This window comes from Oncorhynchus nerka, linkage group LG14, assembly GCF_034236695.1.
Source record: "Oncorhynchus nerka isolate Pitt River linkage group LG14, Oner_Uvic_2.0, whole genome shotgun sequence".
Lineage (NCBI taxonomy): Eukaryota > Metazoa > Chordata > Actinopteri > Salmoniformes > Salmonidae > Oncorhynchus > Oncorhynchus nerka.
In genome coordinates, this window is record NC_088409.1 from 73,418,253 (window position 1) to 73,438,919 (window position 20,667).

The 20,667-nt window shown below is 44.5% G+C and overlaps 1 protein-coding gene across 2 annotated transcripts in view; it reads right to left on the reverse strand.

Annotated features, from left to right (window-relative positions):
- Positions 1-11,711: 11,711 nt before the first annotated feature.
- Positions 11,712-20,667, reverse strand: part of LOC115141854 (rho GTPase-activating protein 32-like) — a 47,856-nt gene continuing 38,900 nt past the window's right edge. For both annotated transcript variants that reach the window (XM_029681138.2, XM_029681137.2), the window contains exons 13-22: positions 20,421-20,523; positions 20,107-20,251; positions 19,695-19,777; positions 19,350-19,457; positions 18,872-19,017; positions 18,579-18,792; positions 16,648-16,796; positions 16,365-16,439; positions 15,524-16,210; positions 11,712-14,969 (exon numbers count right to left, since the gene is read on the reverse strand). In XM_029681138.2, the coding sequence (XP_029536998.2) occupies positions 12,709-14,969; positions 15,524-16,210; positions 16,365-16,439; positions 16,648-16,796; positions 18,579-18,792; positions 18,872-19,017; positions 19,350-19,457; positions 19,695-19,777; positions 20,107-20,251; positions 20,421-20,523 (3,971 nt within the window). In that variant the 3' untranslated portion in view covers positions 11,712-12,708. The remainder of the gene's footprint in view (positions 14,970-15,523; positions 16,211-16,364; positions 16,440-16,647; positions 16,797-18,578; positions 18,793-18,871; positions 19,018-19,349; positions 19,458-19,694; positions 19,778-20,106; positions 20,252-20,420; positions 20,524-20,667) is intronic.

A 20,667-nucleotide genomic window follows, 5' to 3' on the forward strand; every position in this document is an offset into this window, starting at 1 on the left:
TTTCCACCGCTCCAGAGTCCAATGGCGGTGAGCTTTACACCCCTCCAGCCGACTCTTGCGCATTGTGATATTAGACTTGCATGTGGTTGCCTGGCCATGGAAACCCATTTCATGAAAGTCCTGACGAACAGTTATTGTGCTGACATTGCTTCCAGAGGCAGTGTTGAAACCGAGGACATACGATTTTTACGTGCTCAAGCACTCGGAGGTCCCATTCTGCGAGTTTGTGTGGTCTACCACTTCACGGCTGAGCTGTTGTTGCTCCTAGAGGTTTCCACTTCACTATAACAGCACTTACAGGAAGCTCTGGCAGGGCAAAATGAACTGACTTGTTGGAAAGGCGAACTGACTTGTTGGAAAGGTGGCATCCTATGAAGGTGCCACGTTGAAAGTCACTGAGCTCTTCAGTAAGGCTATTCTATTGTCAATGTTTGTCTATGGAGATTGCATGGCTTTGTGCTCGATTCTATACACCTGTGTGTGGCTGAAATAGCCAAATCTACTCATTTGAAGGGGTGTCCACATACTGTTGTATGTATAGTGTGTTTCATCATTTCTACTCTACACCTCTAAGTTCTATATACAGTTGTAAAGAGTTCGCTTCTGCAAACTACCCTAATGTGAAAATGACTGAAACAATCTGATCTAAACATGGATATGAATATGAATAATGCAAATGCTGACATTTTAATGAACATTATGCACACTGTATGCATACACACCTATAACATGAAACAGTACACAAGTACATGAATTGATGAACTTTACGGTATGATGTTTCATTAAGATGTTCTATTTAAACGTTCCATTTGAATCTGCAATGCCATGTTTAAGTGTAATTAGCACAGTGGGGGAATGGAGAGTGAATGAGTGTCAGTGCATGGCTTGTTTAGTTGACTAATTTATTGATTAAGATTGATGGCATGTATCACTCGCTTGGCTGCTGCCTAATTAAAGGATATAAGTATAAATAGATGCATGTGTGTGAGCATAGACAGCGACAGCTAGGGGTGACGGGTTCTGCCTGCTAATGTAATTCCAGGTACTGTGTAACCACACGCACGCACGGACGCACTCACGCACGCACGCACGCACGCACGCACGCACGCACACACACACACACACACCTTGGCTGATTCAGAAGTGGACAATGACTGGGAGGGACAAACAAACATTTACTCCAGTTGCCTAACATCCTTCTGTACAAAGCTCTGATTCTCAGTGTTCAAAAGAGGATATGTACTCTACTTTTTCCACAGAGATGCTTTTGTTACAACATATTCAGTGGAAATACACACAACAGCCAACAAGAAAACATATAATTATTTCAGGGACTTGCTTTGTACAAGAGATCTACACTACCGACAGTGGAGGTAATTGATTGTTGAGGGACAGCGGCTGCTTCACTAGAATAAGAATAGCATTTGACCAGAAGTGCTGTGGAGGATGTCAGGGCTTGGTCATAAAGCATAGGCACACATTGGAGTATATTGAGTTAAAACTTTTAATGGGAAACAAATGCTCAAAACAGACCTCATTAAAATGTAGAAAACTAAAAACCAAAGCCCCATATATGAACAAACAAAATAGATGAGGTTAGCCCCAACTTTATAAATAAATCTAAATACTGAATCTCAATTGCAAACACCTGAATCGTATGATCAGTCCGAAAGACAGGCCGTTATCTCAGCCTTTTATGAAGAAGAGAGACGTTGGTTAATTAAAACACATAGCCAAGCCCTGCTTATCCTGTGTGTGAGTGGCAGACAGAGGAGTCTTGTGTTTGGGAGGTGATTAACTCTAAGCCTGAAGATGCTGTGAACAGCACTACAGGCTCATAAGTCAGAGATGCTATTGCTTGATGTTCGGTTTAATACTCGTTGCCTAGTACTTAATCAGACACTGATGTTTACCAGGGGGAAATGTGCTGGATTCGATGTTCAGTTTGCATATGGCTGATAATGCAAAAACAGCACGATTATAATAACACCTTACTATTCTTACTATTCTATGAAAATAGATTAAATTAAAGAATGTCAAAGAAAACAATATAATGTTCTGTTTTAGCACTCTTGAGATGTTTCCCTCAAGCATCTCTCAAACTTATTTTCAAGGCGACTCCAATTTCTCTCAGATTGTTTTTAATATGCAATTTATCACATTGTTGCACAGTTACCAAGAGCCAATTGAAACCGGAGAACAAATTATCTCACAATCCTAACTGTATTTAAATCTTCCCAGCCCAGTTACGTTATCTACTCCTGTTCTGCATCTTATTTCGTTTTCTTCAGATGTAATTCATTTTCTAAACTTTTAATTTGAATGTAGTGGTTAGAGATCAGTTAACATTTCACTCTATGGCCTTGAATAGCTTGAAGATACCATTGTTGCAAGTACAGTAAGAAATGTGATGTTTCCTACCTACTTCTCACTTCAACTACTTTCAGTATTTCTGTCATTTCTGTCTTTGTGTGCAATTAGTTATATTCTTATTGTCAGCTGACATATGTTTAATTTGTTTTCCTTTGGAACTTGTCCAATTAGGCGACCACAAGACACAGTACTTATTAGTATCAGTTTAAAAAAAACAGAGGAAATACTTTTAGAACTTTTCTGTGGCAGGTTTATTTAATTGTGAATGTTGTTTTTCTCTGCCAGTCTAAAAGCCAGAGAGGTTTCCTTCTAATTACTTTGTTGACTGAATGAGCGTTATGTTAATGTTATACAGACAGACAGCTACCTAACCTCAGTATAGTTGACATCTCATCTGCTACCTGAACTCACATCTCTCCCACTAGTGCCCTCTAGCTCCTCTGGGGTCCTGGAGAAAAACACAAGAGAAAACATGACCCCTAGTCTTCCTGCTTCATCTACCATGAGGAGAGCAGCTGCTCAGCAACACTACAAATGACTGTATAAAACTGTCTCAACCTTTAACACTATCTGTCCAGTCAACCTCATAAAGGGCTGTCTAGACTATTAACAGTGTGTAAAGTATCATCTGTTTTGTTGATTGACCAGTGAGTGAAATAACAGTAAACAATATGATAGATCAGGCTTATTGATGACACTAATAGAAGCCATAAGAAATAGGCTTTGTTGATGCAGGGAGGGAGTGGCTAAAGACGAACACTGCCCGCTTCCTCCCCAATCATTTATCTGTGTGACGCATTTGCCTCGTTAAATTAATTAGTTTGGTAATTAAGTGTGACATGAATGAATTAAATAGACATGAATTCAAACACTATAGGGCTCCATCCGAAAACAAAAGGTTAGTGGCACATTGTTCATTAGCGTTTAAACTTAAATGGAATTTTCTTTGTGTGGGTGTGGAAAAGCATCTTAGAGAGACAGAATCTTGTGTTTGTATGCACTACTAGACTGTGAAGTGTAATGTATTACATCAAGTCGTACATTCAATGCTCTTGAATGCTAAAATGTTGCATAGCTCATCAATACGGTACACCATATTATTGTTCAGTTTCTTGCAGAATCAATCAAATGTATTTATAAAGCCCTTCTTACATAAGCTGATGTCACAAAGTGCTGTACAGAAACGCAGCCTAAAACCCCAAACAGCAAGCAATGCAGGTGTAGAAGCACGGTGGCTAGGAAAAACTCCCTAGAAAGGCCAGAACCTAGGAAGAAACCTAGAGAGGAACCAGGCTCTGAGGGGTGGCCAGTCCTTTTCTAGCTGTGCCGGGTGGAGATTATAACAGAACATGGCCAAGATGTTCAAATGTTCATAGATGACCAGCAGGGTCAAATAATAATAATCACAGTGGTTGTCGAGGGTGCAACAGGTCAGCACCTCAGGAGTAAATGTCAGTTGGCTTTTCATAGCCAATCATTCAGACTATCTCTACCGCTCCTGCTGTCTCTTGAGAGTTGAAAACAGCAGGTCTGGGACAGGTAGCACGTCCGGTGAACAGGTCAGGGTTTCATAGCCGCAGGCAGAACAGATGACACTGGAGCAGCAGCACGGCCAGGTGGACTGGGGACAGCAAGGAGTCATCAGGCTAGGTAGTCCTGAGGCATGGTCCTAGGGCTTAGGTCCTCCGAGAGAGAGAGAGAGAGAGAGAGAGAGAGAGAGAGAGAGAGAGAGAGAAAGAAAGAAGAGAATTAGAGAGAGCATACTTAAATTCACACAGGACACCGGATAAAACAGGAGAAATACTCCAGATATAACAGACTGACACTAGCCCCCCAACACATAAACTACTGCAGCATAAATACTGGAGGCTGAGACAGGAGGGGTCGGGAGACACTGTGGCCCCATCCGATACCCCCGGACAGGGCCGAACAGGCAGGATATAATCCCACCCACTTTGCCAAAGCACAGCCCCCACACCAGTAGAGGGATATCTTCAGCCATCAACTTACCATCCTGAGACAAAGCCGAGTATAGCCCACAAAGATCTCCGCCACGGCACAACCCAAGGGGGGACGCCAACTCGTACAGGAAGATCACATCAGTGACTCAACCCACTCAAGTGACGCACCCCTCCTAGGGACGGCATGGAAGAGCACCAGTAAGCCAGTGACTCAGCCCCTGTAATAGGTGGAGAGAGGGGATAGAGACAGGTAGAGACAGTAGGGGCGGTTCGTTGCTCCAGTGCCTTCATGTTCACCTTCACACTCCTGGGCCAGACTACACTCAATCATGGACCTACTGAAGAGATGAGTCTTCAATAAAGACTTAAAGGTTGAGACCGAGTCTGCGTCTCTCACATGGGTAGGCAGACCATTCCATAAAAATGGAGCTCTATAGGAGAAAGCCCTGCCTCCAGCTGTTTGCTTAGAAATTCTAGGGACAGTAAGGAGGCCTGCGTCTTGTGACCGTAGCGTATGTATAGGTATGTACGGCAGGACCAAATCGGAAAGATAGGTAGGAGTAAGCCCATGTAATGCTTTGTAGGTTAGCAGTACAACCTTGAAATCAGCCCTTGCCTTAACAGGAAGCCAGTGTAGGGAGGCTAGCACTGGAGTAATATGATCAAATTTTTTGGTTCCAGTCAGGATTCTAACCGCCATATTTAGCACTAACTGAAGTTCATTTAGTGCTTTATCCGGGTAGACGGAAAGTAGAGCATTGCAGTAGTCTAACCTAGAAGTGTCAAAAGCCTGGATACATTTTTCTGCCACATTTGTGGACAGAAAGTTTCTGATTTTTGCAATGTTACGTAGATGGAAAAAAGCTGTCCTTAAAACAGTCTTGATATGTTCGTCAAAAGAGAGATTAGGGTCCAGAGTAACGCTGAGGTCCTTCACAGTTTTATTTGAGACGACTGTACAACCATCAAGATTAATTGTCAGATTCAACAGAAGATCTCTTTGTTTCTTGGGACCTAGAACAGGCATCTCTGTTTTGTCCGAGTTTAAAAGTTGATCATCTGCAGCCATCAACTTCCTTATGTATGAAACACAGGCTTCCAGGGAGGGCAGTTTTTGGGCTTCACCATGTTTCATCGAAATGTACAGCTGTGTCCTCAACATAGCAGGAAAGTTCACATTATGTCTCCGAATAACATCACTAAGAGGTAAAATATATAGGCGCAGTGGAATGGGATTTCACTCTGGGTGGATGAGCAAAGTCATCACCAAGAGCAGAATTCAACAGCTATCAAAGGCTATTCATCCTCCAACGGCATGAAAGGCAGAGCAGAGCACAGCTAAGTATCTGAAGTTAGAGAGTAGAACTCCCACTATCTCGCCCAGCAGATTATCAATAGGCTGTGTCCATCAGTAGAACCACTGATGTGAACAGAGGAAAATTGGTTCTGTATAAAAAAGGAGAAAATGTATTAGAGGCCAAATGGGCCTATTGTCTGAGGCCAAAGTGTTAAATGACTCCTATTTTTTTTCTCAAAAAAGTTAATCAATTCTGTAAAATACCTCTTATCAAGACGGACAAAGTCTTATGTCTCATTTTGAATGTAAAACGATTAGAGCCAAGCCCAATCTGTCTGATACAGCTGCAGGACAAGGCAGCACTAATTGCTCTTTACATTGTTTACCTCCTAATTTGTGTTTCCATTTGATTAATGAGTGTGCCAATCAGCTGATTTATAATAATGACACATCCTCAGCTCCTTCATGTCGTAAAGCACGTTATTGAAATCCAAATCAAATTATTCTAATAGAGATAACGGACTAACTGTTTATTATTGAGTGTGTGTAGTTGCTGTAGTGCACACATGGCTGCCTCTGGGGAGATGGCTGCTGTCCAGTGACCCATTTGACGCTGGTGGCCAGTGGCTCGCCTCAGAAGCCATAAGCTAGTTAAATTTTCTTCCCTCTACAGAACCTGCAGCGATCATCAAGATTACGTCTTAATCACGCTACCCTGAGCTCCGACTCCAAGAGGTAACGTATTTCAGATCATTTTAGCATCGTATCTTGACTCGACCATGTGTGGCTTCTCAGGGGGAGAACCACAAACCATGTGATTCAATACACTCAGGTTCTCTCCGTCAAAGAATGCAATGACAGAAAAGGCCTTGATACTGTACTGTCTTCACTCAGTCATGGAAGACTGGCATCCGTTGAGTGTTTTGACTATTAGCATAGTGTGTGTGTGTGTGTGTGTGTGTGTGTGTGTGTGTGTGTGCATATGTTTTGGTATGTCATTTGATGGGGAACAAGTGACTCAAGCTCATAACATTTATGACTGATCCATAAAGGTTAAGTGATCCGAGGCAGAAAACAAACAGCCATTTATGGAATAAACCCTTTAACCCTCTCCTTACATCTTATAAAGACAATAAACCCTTTAACCCTCTCCTTACATCTTATAAAGACAATAAACCATTTAACCCTCTCCTTACATCTTATAAAGACAATAATCCCTTTAACCCTAAAGACAAACCCTTTAACCCTCTCCTTACACCTTATAAAGACAATAAACCCTTTAACAACCTTAAAGACCCTTTAACCCTCTCCTTACACCTTATAAAGACAATAAACCCTCTCCTTACACCTTATAAAGACAATAAACCCTTTAACCCTCTCCTTACATCTTATAAAGACAATAAACCCTTTAACCCTCTCCTTACATCTTATAAAGACAATAAACCATTTAACCCTCTCCTTACACCTTATAAAGACAATAATCCCTCTCCTTACATCTTATAAAGACAAAAACCCTTTAACCCTCTCCTTACACCTTATAAAGACAAACCCTTTAACCCTCTCCTTACACCTTATAAAGACAATAAACCCTTTAACCCTCTCCTCACACCTTATAAAGACAATCACCCAATAACAGCTGTATTATAAGAAACTGACTAATCTCACACGAACCTAGGGACAAGGTTAGGTACTGACTAGTGGCAAGTACAGCAGATAATTAGTGATACACAACTAATTCATATCAAAAGTCTAACAATTACCCTTTGTACCAACAGTATTTCCTGAATAATTGCCTACTTCGCTAAGGTGACAGGTAGGGCATTATCATTTAGGATCGGTCACCTACAGGGAAAGGTCAAGCGCTTCATCATCAGTCTGGGACAGTGACACCTGGCATTTGGCATCAGAACACAGTCCAACTACGCCTTCTTCTCAACCACAATCAACTCCACTAGAATAGAATCCAGAATCCACATGAGAATATCAGAATAGAAGAGTGGCCGTGTAAGGGTTGATGCTCAGTGAAGAGCTGTTGCCTAATGTAATTGTGAGGTCTAATCAGGCACTTAATCAGCCCATATTGTTTCTCTGCCTTCCTCTATCCCATCAACCCCTATTCCTCCAATCCATCAGCAAGAAGGTGAACGCCACTGATTGCCTCCTTTCTTCAATCTGAATCCAAGGTTACAGCATTAGAAACCTCAAGCACTAACAGGGTTATGTTGATTGGGGTTGTTGCTAATTCATTTAGCACCCTATTGCTGAGGTGATTATGAGGGATGCAAATACTTTTTAAAGCTTTCTATTTGCCTTGGTAATGGCAACTACCCCTTTGACAGAACAAGCAATTGAAAGGATTCCAATAGGGTCAAGCGTGAGCTGCTGAAAGCAGAATATGCCACATGCTAAACAGACTCAAAAGTGCATATCCCCATGGCCTTTTTCCTTAGCGTCTACATGACACCCCATAAAGATGCTTTCCCCCTGGTATTATCCCCAAGGACAGTGTCTCTGTACAGGGGTCTATAGTGTTGAGCCACACACGATCTTTCTCAGACAACATTCACACCCATAGGGCAGATTACAGACCACTCCCCCCTGAGAGGCGTCCTACCGCCAGGCACCTGCTGTCTCCACCAAACTGGCACAGCTTGACACCAAACTCCCCCCACACAGTACATTTTAGCTGTCTCTGCATCTGGACAAGCACAGCTGTTCAGGAATAATTCTCCAAGCAACCAGGTGAAGAGGATTCAGACTTTCCCTTCACAGTTGAACTCAACTTAACCCTCGCTTCCCCTTAACTTAAACTACTTTGGTTAGGGGGAGAGGGCGGCCAACTTTGAGAAAAGGACATTGGACATTATCACAGGAATCCATAACCCCTTCATTTAATTTGTCCCCACTGAACTATGAGGCGTAAACCTGAAGCTGAAAGGCAGCATGTTCCAAAAACATCACAATGTCCACCGAGCAGATGGCCATCTAGCTGGGGACCAGACCCACCACAGTAAATCTGAATAATGCATGCACACCTTGCTGTGAAACAGCACATCCAAGAAACAAATGGATCGCTCTGTGTCTGGATGCAGCGCAAAACGCTTTGCTAAAAGCTCACTTTACCCAAGTCGTCTCCAATAAGTAATTTCCCCTCCAATGTTCACATGCATAAAAATTGCAACTTGTTGGTTATGAGAGGACACGGTATTGGTGCACATTGAATGTCAATGCAGCAATGGCTCTGTGGGGTGGCTGCACCCGGAGCAACGCTGAGCTGCCAGGAGGGATGTCTCGACCTCCTCAGGTCTCAGTAATTGTTTCTGCCACAGTGCAGGAAACCTCAGTCAGCTGTGATTTGATGGAGGCTCGTTTTCTCTTCATTTACAACAAAACACCCAGCAAACCAAAATTGATTCTGTGAATGTTCCCAGAATATTTGTTAGGTTGCGGAAAATGTTCTCATAACATAAAAACTGTCCAGTTGTCTAAAATTGGTTAAATAAATAAAAAATACACCATAATGATAAAGCAAAAACTGTTTTTTAGAAATACCTTATTTACTTAAGTGTTCAGACCCTTTGCTATGAGACTCCAAAATGAGGTGCATCCTGTTTCCATTGATCATCTTTGAGATGTTTCTACAACATGATTGGAGTCCACCTGTGGTAAACTCAATTGATTGGACATGATTTGGAAAGGCACACAACTGTCTATATAAGGTCCCACAGTTGACAGTGCATGTCAGAGCAAAAGCCAAGACATGAGGTCGAAGTAATTTTGCGTAGAGCTCAGAGACAGGATTGTGTCGAGGCACAGATCTGGGGAAGGGTAGCAAAAAAATTCTGCAGCATTGAACGTCCCCAAGAACACAGTTGGTTCCATCATTCTAAAACATAAGTTTGGAACCACCAATACTTTTCCTTGAGCTGGCAGCCCGGCCAAACTGAGCAATCGGGAGAGAAGGGTTTTGGTCAGGGAGGTGACCAAGAATCCGATCCAGAGGTCTAGAGTTCCTCTGTGGAGATAGGAGAACCTTTCAGAAGGACAACGATCTCTGCAGCACTCCACCAATCAGGCCTTTATGGTAGAGTGACCAGACGGAAGCCACTCCTCAGTAAAAAGGCACGACAGCCCACTTGGAGCTTGCCAAAAGGCACCTAAAGACTCTCAGACCATGATAAACAAGATTCTCTGGTCTGATGAGAAACCAAGATTGAACTGTTTGGCCTGAATGCCAAGCGTCACGTCTGGAGGAAACCTGGCACCATCCCTACGGTGAAGCATGGTGGCGACAGCATTATGCTGTGGGGATGTTTTTTAGTGGCAGGGATTGGCTAGTCTAGTCAGGATCGAAGCAAAGATGAACAGAGAAAAGTACAGAGGGATCCTTGATGCTCCAGAGCGCTCAGGACCTCAGACTGGGGCAAAGGTTCACCTTCCAACAGGACAACAACCCTAAGCACACAGCCAAGACAACGCAGGAATGGGACAAATCTCTTATTGTCCTTGAGTGGCCCAGCCAGAGCCCGGACTTGAACCCGATCGACCATCCCTGGAGAGACGCTCCCCATCCAACCGGAAAGACCTTGAGATGATCTGCAGAGAATAGGAGAAACTCCCCAAATACAGGTGTGCCAAGCTTGTAGCTTCATACCCAAGACTCGAGGCTGTAATCACTGCCAAAAGTGTTTCAACAAAGTACTGAGCAAAGGGTCTGAATACTTATGTAAATGTAATTTTTACGTTTATTTTTAATTTTTAATACATTTAAATGTAATAAAAACCTGTTTTCACTTTGTCATTATGGGGTATTTTTTTAAATTTAATCCATTACAGAATAAGGCTGTAACATAACAAAATGTGGAAGAAGTCAAGGAGTCTGAATACTTTCCCAATGCACTGTAGGTGTTAATAGTAATAGTTCCATCAGCAACAATATTCCAGGATTTTTTTTTGAACAAATTATATTGCTCCAACATTTTATTGAAGTATGTTCAGGCAACATTATTAGAACCATCATGTCAATGTCACACTCTTTTTATGAGACCATTGTAGGAATATTATTGTGGGTGTTTTGAATAACATGAACGTTCATGTACCTGTAATGTTTCCTCAGAACCACTTCTATTGCTCCCACATTTTGCTGTGGCATTATGTTCTAAGAACATTACCAGAACATTGTTTTATTACATTCCCTGGCAACCAAATGAGAACCTTGGGGGAATGTTCTGTGGTAGATTTTACAGATGTTGTGAACAACATTTGAATGTTAGAAATTCTTGTAAAAAAATGATTTGATGGTGAAAAACATTCTTTGAATGTTTGTGGGATGTTATCATCCTGTGAATTTTTATTTCTACCTTTTTTGTAAGTACAAACCGGGCGTAACGGCAGTAAATGATGATAGTTGATGGGCAGGCCAGGCATATTTGGTGAGTACCAAACTTATTTTGACATAACGCTTGCAGAGCTGGTGAATGGTAGCTTTCTGGGCAGAGGAGATCTCGTCAGTCATCGTCTCCTCTGCCCAGATACTGGTTCAAACCCTAACTAGAACTTAATTGGAATGTTAGCTAATGTTCTGGGAATATTCCCGATTTGCTCGGCAGACTACAGATAAATTATCCTGAATGATTTGTTCCTAAATTTGCACTGGCAGTTTCCTTGGATATGGATGACAGATCAAGGGGAGAGGATGCATGAACAAAAATACTAGATTTTCGGAAGTTGTCAGATTTGTCTATGCTAATGAGATACTATTGGGAAACAACTACAGTCACTGTTGTGTGTGTAGTAATACACCACATCTAAGGAATGAGAGAGACTTTAGGACAAAAATGGATTCATAAAGAAAAATTTAGTTCCATCCTCACTAAAGATTCAGAGGCATTGTTAGGGAACCACTTTTTCTGCAATACTGCAGTGCCCTCTGCAGTCTAATGCTTAAACTTCTAAATCTGCACGGTAGCAAATGCAAGGCCCAGTGAGTATGCATTGTTGCTCCAACCAATTACTTAATCAGATGTGCATTCCCATTAACAAAATATCAAATAAACCCAGCCACAATGTCATAGTATGTTTTAGAATTTTATTTAGATTTATCTCATGAAAAAAAACAAAATGTCTTAGCAATATCTCATTTACAGAGGGTGGTTTTAAATAATATCGTTAATGAATAAAAAACTATAACAATAGAGTAAAGCAACAGTTAAAACATAACATACCATTAAAATATGCCTACAGAGAAAGGAATGTCCTCATAATACAACCTCATAGCTTCCTGTTAATGTGAGGAGTGCATTGACATTCTGTACACTTCTTTCACATCTGCAGCACACATACGTGTTTGGAAGTTATTTATCCTGGTAACATGACGTTAGATGGACCCCAACTGTGGTCACAATCCTCCATGCTCCTTAATCTTTCCATGTCTGAGTGTCTTGTTTTGTGAAGGTGGGAGACGTGCAGGTGAAGAAATGACCTCAGTGTCTTCCATTATTGTATGAACTAAATAACACCACAAGTGCCAATGTTACCAAACACCTTCAGTGAAGAATCAGTGAAATTGCAAACCATAAAAAGTCAAGGATCTATGCATGGTTCTCAGATGCTAGAATTCTTAAAAAGTGCGTGTTTCTTCAGTTAGGGCATAAATGATCTAGGCAAACAATATCACGCTGGCAGTAGGCCCAGTAAGACATATCTTAGATTATTATTGCTCATAAGATTAATAATATTTGGCAGACATTTCAAATGGCATTTTCTGTTTGTTGGACAATATTATCTCACGGACATTAAATGAAAATTGTACAACACCTTCATAAACAATTTCCTAAAACAAGCTTTCAAAATCTCACCTCTTAGTTTATGAGAAAATAATTTCCCTCTTTCTTTGCTATCTACATGTTACCAACGGTATGACCCACCCATTCGTGTCAATTCAACATTTTCTTAAAAACAGTTTGAAGGGATATGTCTATGAATTTCTTACATTTTTATAAACAACATTAATCTGTTGAGTTGGAGATGTATGCCAAGCTGGCCTCTTTTAGCTGCTGGTGTGATTTGAGGACTGAATCACTCAGCATAGACTCCAGCTTCCGGCCTGAGGCCTGTCTGCAGAAAGGCCCCGTGGCCCCCTAGGCCATGTGACAGCAGTCTGTGGCTGTGTGGGGGCATGCAGCCGTGGCCAGGGAAAGGCCCTGGCATGGCCTTACCAGATCCTGAGGGTTTGGGCTTGGGAGCTGGGTAGTACCCCTCCAGGTTATTATAATGAGAGGGCATGGCCTTGGTGCTCTGAGTTCTCCTGTGGGGCTGAGTGGAGAAGGATCCAGGGTGATCTGGTTCCACAGGTGATTTGACATGGTGGTAGTAACGAGGCTCTTTGATGCTCTGTGATCGTGGTCTCCTGGGGATGCTTGGTTTTAATCGGGCAGAGTAGCTGTTAGCAGCGTTGCCCATAATTACCTTGTCCTTGTCACAACCTCTACTATGACCACCCTCACCCTGCTCCACGTTCTTAGCATCTAGGAGCATGGGGACGTTGCAATGCTGTGGCTGATATCGTTGGGGGGTGCCCTGCTTGGGCTGGGTTCTCCTGGAGACGCTCTCTCTCCTGGGAGGGACTGGCTCCTCTCCTGGCCAATGAACCCTCTGGTGCCTGATGTAATCACTAGGGTCTGAAAGCTGCTGACCAGGCGAGATTGGAGACATGGCAGGTACTTCACGTTGGCTGTCCACTCTGTCGGTGGCCAGCAGCCAGGCATTACCTGGGTCTGACCTGCTTCTGGTGTGACTGATATCTCTGCCCCTGATGTCACTCTGTGGGAGGGGAGGATTCAGGTTCTCATAAGGAGACATGATAGGGCCCTGGGGCCTCTGCCTGGCTCTATTCTCTTGCCTGATTGGCTGATAGATGGGTCTGTCACAACCCTCTGGGTGGTCCCAGGACTTGTAAATGACTCGCTCTGGATCCCTGCTCTCTAAGAAGAGTTCTCTTTTTGCGGGTGGGATGTTGTGTGAGGGACGGTAGTGGTAACCAGGATGTCCACAATCCTTGGTAGAGCGCATGGTGTATGACTGACTGTGTCGGATGCGGCTCGTCCTGTAAGGGTCCACATAGTAGTAAGACTCCTCTAGAGGCGCTGTGTCTGAATAGGGACTGTAGCGGTACTGAACACAGCCATTCTCAAAGTACGGCTGCAGAGGTTGGACATCTGACTGGACTAGCCTTTTGTACTCCTTTTCCTGGACAGCTGGACGTTGGACGTAGAACAGGGTGTCTGCCAGTTCAATACGAATAGGTTGCTGGGCATGGAAGGAGCGTGCCCTGCGGATGCCGGGGTAGCCCAGGGCTCTATCCTCAGTCCTCTGCCATTGTCCCCTGGATCTGTGGTGGCCACTGGAGCTGTACTCTTCCCTGGGTTGGGGTTGACCACTGTACTGGGGGGAGTTAGAGGGGTATTTCCGTAGGCCTAAAGTATTGTAGCAGCTGTCAGACGTGGGTTTGTACATGCTCTTGGGCCCTGCCTGGTGGGGAAGGAAATAGTCAGGCCTAGGAGGTCCAGATACCTGTCCTGCTGGATTGACCCGATGATGTCTGTACACATCTTCAGCCTCCCTCATAGCTCTCTCTCCATCAGAGCTGTACTGATTGACTAAGGACGGCAAAGGACGATGTGGAGGGATCTCCCCCACAGACCCTGGCATGGACGCCTCAGCAAGAACAGTCTGATAGTTATAGGCATTGACTGAGTCAGTGTTAGCAAGGACAGCAGCAGCTAACGGGCTCTGAATGGAGCAGACTGATTGAATGGGAGGGGAGGCCCCACCACTGAGATACGAGGAGGACACAGTCTGAAGATGTACAGTCTTTACAGCTCCCAGGGGCCGGTCTCTCCCTTCCCTCTGGTCCCTCACCTCTGTGCTGCCCAGCAGTAGAGCTCCAGCCTCTAAGGAACTGACAGTGGGAGTGAAGTTACTCATGGCCACTTGTCCTTCAGGGGCCTGTTTTCTCTCATAGCCAGGGAAACGGTCACAAGGACTCTCAACTGGTGTGCCAGCCATGGGTAAGAGGGTGGCTGGAGAAGAGACCTTGAGGTCACCGTAATCCTGAGAGCAGGGTTGGAGGTGGAGAACAGAGGGTCGTGGGGGTCTGTCCAGGGGGTGGGGGGTGTCCTGTCTCTGGAGAGGGTAGGGGGGCTGGGTGCCCCTCCTCTGGGAGGTCAGAGTGGCCTTCTGGGCAGACTCAGCCAGGGCCAGGGCCAGCCTGCGGGCAGCACTCGTCAACGGAGGGTGAGGAGGGAGGACAGACACTGAATTCACAAGCCCATCTGTTCCTGGGGAGGCATAAGACAAACAATGCTGCTACAGTATGACAGGACAAACAACGCTGTGATCAGACATGAGGGGACAACACATAGAATAATACCATAAGAACTTAAGTGATTAAGGAAACGCATTAATAACTGTACATATGCATGTTAAACATTGTTGCACATTAATGATACTGTCGATTGAAAAGGCTTTACAAAGACTCAATCATGGACACTCTTACTGACAGTTACAGTTGCTTTGTATTGTTGTCTCTACCTTCTTGCCCTTTGTGCGGTTGTCTGTGCCCAATAATGTGTGTACCATGTTTTGTGCTGCTACCATGTTGTGCTGTCATATGTTGCTGCCTTGCTATGTTGTTGTCTTAGGTCTCTTTATGTAGTGTTGTCTCTTGTCGTGATGAATTGTCTCTTTTTTTTTTTATATCCCAGCCCCTGTCCCGCAGGCCTCCTTTTGTTAGGCAGTCATTGTAAATAAGAATTTGTTCTTAACCGACTTGCCTAGTTAAATAAATCAAATTAAAAAATGAACTAAAATGTATTTTTAATGTGCCACTGACCTGCATCCGGAGGGTTTTGTGAAGCCAGGCTGTCTGTGACAGTTGAGGTGAAGCTTGGTGGGCTGGGGGGCTGGCAGGGTGCCCTAGCCTCACTCCCCTCCTCACTCACTAGTTGGGCCTCACACAGATCCAGAGGTGGAGGGGAGGAGGATTCACCCCTCTGGGTATCTGAGACACAGTGTGGGGCAGACACACACACAGTGTGCACATCTGTTTCGACCACAGGGGAAACGACCCGAGCCACTTTCTTTTTCTCCCCTCTTTTCCTATGGACTGGGCTGATGTCAGGGGACTGGGAGTCACTGAGGACTTTATTGAGGGACGAGGAGATGGGCTTTGATTCACTGGAACCCCTGACATGCTTCCTACAGTTGATGCTTGCTTTGCGTTGAGGAGCGGATTTAGCTGTTGGTGGGCTCACTGGGCTGCACTGGAAGGACATGGGGTCAAAGTCCAGAAAGGCCATGCCAGGGGCTGGAAGACAGAGGTCAAGGTCGTCCTCCTGATGTGGAGGGAACACGCCAGCTGGGTCAAAGGCTGGACCATCAGCACCACTATGGACCTCCTTGACCTGGTTATTGTAGTGGTCAACTTTGACCCTAGCATCACACAGGTCATCCCTGAATGCGGTGGAGAGGGCATCGCTGGTGGAGTGTGGTCTAGGGAGGCGGTACATCTGGGGCTCCCCTATGGCAGACAGACAGTATGCATTACCATTCAGCGGCAGACTTCAACATTAGACATCAAAATAAATGTAACAAATTATCCATCCAAATTAGTTTATCGCATATTATGAAAAACAGGTACTGACAGGATTGAAGGTATGACGGAGCATATTTACTTTCCAAATTGTGCAAAGAGGTGAGAGATTCTTCACTTTTGGTGGAGCGCAGTGTCCCACTATCACCTCTACCACCTGAATAACATGGAAGTACAAACTGAAGTTGAAATATACTTCTTTTTGAAAAAACATGACTTCATCACATCACCCAAGTGGAATAAACAGCCATACATTTAACCACAGAGACATGACTGGAGGTATTTTATAACATGGCTTTGAAGACGGTTCTTATGGTTGTGTACAGTCCTGGATGGTGACAGTGTAGTGCTGGTTAAGGCCTGACCTGGTAGCGCGATGCTCTTGATCTCATTGGGTTCGCTGGGGTGACGTTTCAGCTTGCGTTTGGAGGTCATGGAGGATGACTTGCCCAGGTGGAAGAATGAACGCCAGCTTCCCACTGGGGACTTTTTCACCTTCCCAGGAGCCCTCTTACTATAACACAACACAACATCCCCAGTGAAAACAGTGGACTGTACAGGGTGTCAAAGACAAACTCAGCAAAAAAAGAAACATCCCCTTTTCAGGACCCTGTCTTTCAAAGAGAATTCGTAAAAATCCAAATAATTTCACAGATCTTCATTGTAAAGGGTTTAAACACTGTTTCCCATGCTTGTTCAATGAATCAAAAACAATTAATGAGCATGCATCTGTGGAACCGTCGTTAAGACACTAACAGCTTACAGACAGTAGGCAATTAAAAAGTCACAGTTATGAAAACTTAGGACACTAAAGATGCCTTTCTACTGACTCTGAAAAACACCAAAACAAATATGCCCAGGGTCCCTGCTCATCTGCATGAACGTGCCTTAGGCATGCTGCAAGGAAGCATGAGGACTGCAGATGTGGCCAGGGCAATACATTGCAATATCCGTACTGTGAGATGCCTAAGACGGCGCTACACGGAGACAGGACGGGCAGCTGAATGTCCTCGCAGTGGCAGACCACGTGTAACACCTGATCGGTACAGCCGAACATCACACCTGCAGGACAGGTACAGGATGGCAACAACAACTGCCCGAGTTACACCAGGAACACACAATCCCTCCATCAGTGCTCAGACTGTCCGCAATAGGCTGAGAGAGGCTGGACTGAGGGCTTGTAGGCCTGTTGTAAGGCAGGTCCTCACCAGACATCACCGGCAACAACGTTGCCTATGGGTACAAACCCACCGTCGCTGAACCAGACAGGACTGGCAAAAAGTGCTCTTCACTGACGAGTCGCGCTTTTGTCTCACCAGGGGTGATGGTCGGATTCGTGTTTATCGTCGAAGGAATGAGCATTACACTGAGGCCTGTACTCTGGAGCGGGATCAATTTGGAGGTGGAGGGTCCGTCATGGTCTGGGGCTGTGTGTTACAGCATCATCGGACTGAGCTTCTTGTCATTGCAGGCAATCTCAGCGCTATGCGTTACAGGGAAGACGTCCTCCTCCCTCATGTGGTACCCTTCCTGCAGGCTCCTGACATGCCCCTCCAGCATAACAATACCACCAGCCATACTGCTCGTTCGGTGCGTGATTTCCTGCAAGACAAGAATGACAGTGTTCTGCCAAGGCCAGTGAAGAGCCCGGATCTCGATTCCATTGAGCATGTCTGGGACCTGTTTGATCGGAGGGAGGGGGCTAGGGCCATTCCCCTGAAAATTTCTGGGAACTAGCAGGTGCCTTGGTGGAAGAGTGGGGTAATATCTCACAGCAAGAACGGGCAAATCTGATGCAGTACATGAGGAGGAGATGCACTGCAGTATTTAATGCAGCTGGTGGCCACACCATATACTGACTGTTACTTTTGATTTTGACCCCCCTTTGTTCAGGGACAGATTATTCAATTTATGTTAGTCACATGTCTGTGGAATTTGTTCAGTTTATGTCTCAGTTGTTGAATCTTGTTATGTTCATACAAATATTTACACATCTTAAATTTGCTGAAAATAAACGCAGTTGACAGTGAGAGGACGCTTCATTATTTGCTGAGTTTACAACAGCCTATGAAACAAATACATCCTTCATACGGTCGCACACATTTTGTTTTAATATACTGTTCAATAGTTATGTCAAATCAGTAGTGATGTTTGGAACGGATGAATGGTCTCTAAACGGAATTGGCTATTGTCTCCTGTCAGACTGACCAGATTATTATTTTTTGATGAGTTTATATGGTTTATAAAACTACAATGTACTGTAGGCTATTAGTTTCTAGAAGCACCAACAACCTACCTCTCAGTGGGGAGCGCGATGACTGTGTGGAACTTGCCCATAAGTGCCCCGGGTCCCTCCCCCACCTCGATGTACTCGCTGTGGGACAGAACGGGGGTAGGAACAGGGGAGCCCAACTGGGCCTGGGTACGGGCCTGGGCTTCCTCCAGAGATAGGAGCTTAGTGGAGGGAGAGCACACCAGCAGAGACTTGGGCCTGGATAGGGTACTGGTACCTGGGAGCAGAGAGAGAAATGTTTTTGAAGTTCCCATAATGTCCCCATAATGACTCCCTATGCCAGGGTAATGCTGTACCTGTGCTCTCCCGGTTGTGGGCGTTGACCTTGCGGCTGAAGAGTGACTCTGTATTGTTCAGTATGAACTCCACCACCACTGACTGGATACGCACCTCCATAAAGGCTGCGGTTCCACTAAAACAGGCCGACTCAATCTGCTTGGACCTGAAACACAGTTATGTCCTAATCAACAGCATTGCCAGTCATAGCCAGTTACAAAACAACAGTGTACATTTAAGCAATACGGCACAGCTAAGGGCTGTTCTTAGCAGTGGTATATTGGTCATATACCACAAACCCCGAGGTGCCTTATTGCTGTAATAAACTGGTTACCAACGTGATTAGAGCAGTAAAAATAAATGATTTGTCATACCCGTGGTATATGGTCTGATATACCACGGCTTTCAGACAACCAGCATTCAGGGCTCCAACCACCCAATTTATAAATCACAGTTAATACTAATGACAGTGTTGGTGGTTGGAATGTTACAATATACCTGAGCAAGTTTGGAGCCCAGACGATGGCCAGGTTCTTGGTGTGCATGTTGGTAATAGGGCTGAAGGTGGCTAGTTGGGACAAATGTCTCATGAGGAATTCCAGAGTCCTGCAGTGCAGACCAGGGACTATTACAGATCAGGTAGAACACAGACATGTGCAATACACCCTTCTTTACTGTCAGCCTACAAAGCCAAGACTGTGGCTTCAATGCTCTCTTTTAGCCAACAGATGGCGCCTAAGCACCTACAGTTCAGTGGTGACTTTATACACTACTGTAGTGAATATAGAAGATGCCGCATTGCAGGAGCCACTAGGGTGTGCTGTGAACTCCTCTCCCACTGACCTGTAGTGAGGAGGAGGAAGCTGCTGGATGACGTTGTGGATCTTCACCAGCCTCTCCTCATCAGTAGCTGCAGACACAGCCTCCTGTGGAGGGAGGGAACACCAGAGTTCCACACTGAGAGAGAGCCTGATAACTAGGCCAGCAGGAGCTTTCTGACCTTTACTGTCGTTCCCCCCTTTACGTTTATCTTCAATACACCCCACCGTGCTACGAGGAGATTTCTGATTAAGAATTCTAAGTTCATTGCAGTGATAAGACCTTTCTATTTCACATATTTTGAAATGGGAAAGACAAGCTTATTTGTTAGTACAGTATCTCCCTTGGTTTATTCCAAGATGACTAGATTATTCATCTATTCCCCAATCAGCGTCCACCTTTCCCCTCTATGTCAGTTCAGTGTTCTGCTCCTTACTGAGAATCTCTCATAGAGCTGGTAGGTGAGCAGAGGGTTGGGCAGCTCTCTAAAGTACAGTTTACAGAGGGACCCTACGGAGTGGATATCCTGTTTGAAAACATCTCTACTGAGGTCTGGGATCTCCTCCGAGTCAAACTCATGTCTGGGGAAACAGATGAGAGAAGACACTGGTTAACACTCAACATCAGACCATCACATACAATTAACACTGTATACGTCTGTAAGCAGTACTGACATGATGTTTGAATTTCTTTATTGTTTTCCAGGATGTTGTACATTATTTGATGTTAAAAAGTGAAGCAGGGACTTACCTCAGTTTCTGGATGTTGGAGGAGATCCCAGAGAGTCTGTACATCCCGTCCACGACACCATGTCTCTCAATGAACTCAGTACAGCATTTTATCACCTGGGGGACTGGAGAAAGGAGAGGAGAAAGGAGAGGAGAAAGGAGAGGAGAAAGGGCCGTCAACAAAGTAACATCCAGGAGATTTTAACAACAAAGACCCGAGAAGACTACCTTTCTCTATACAGTGCTAACTATAGAGAGAAAAGGCTGCT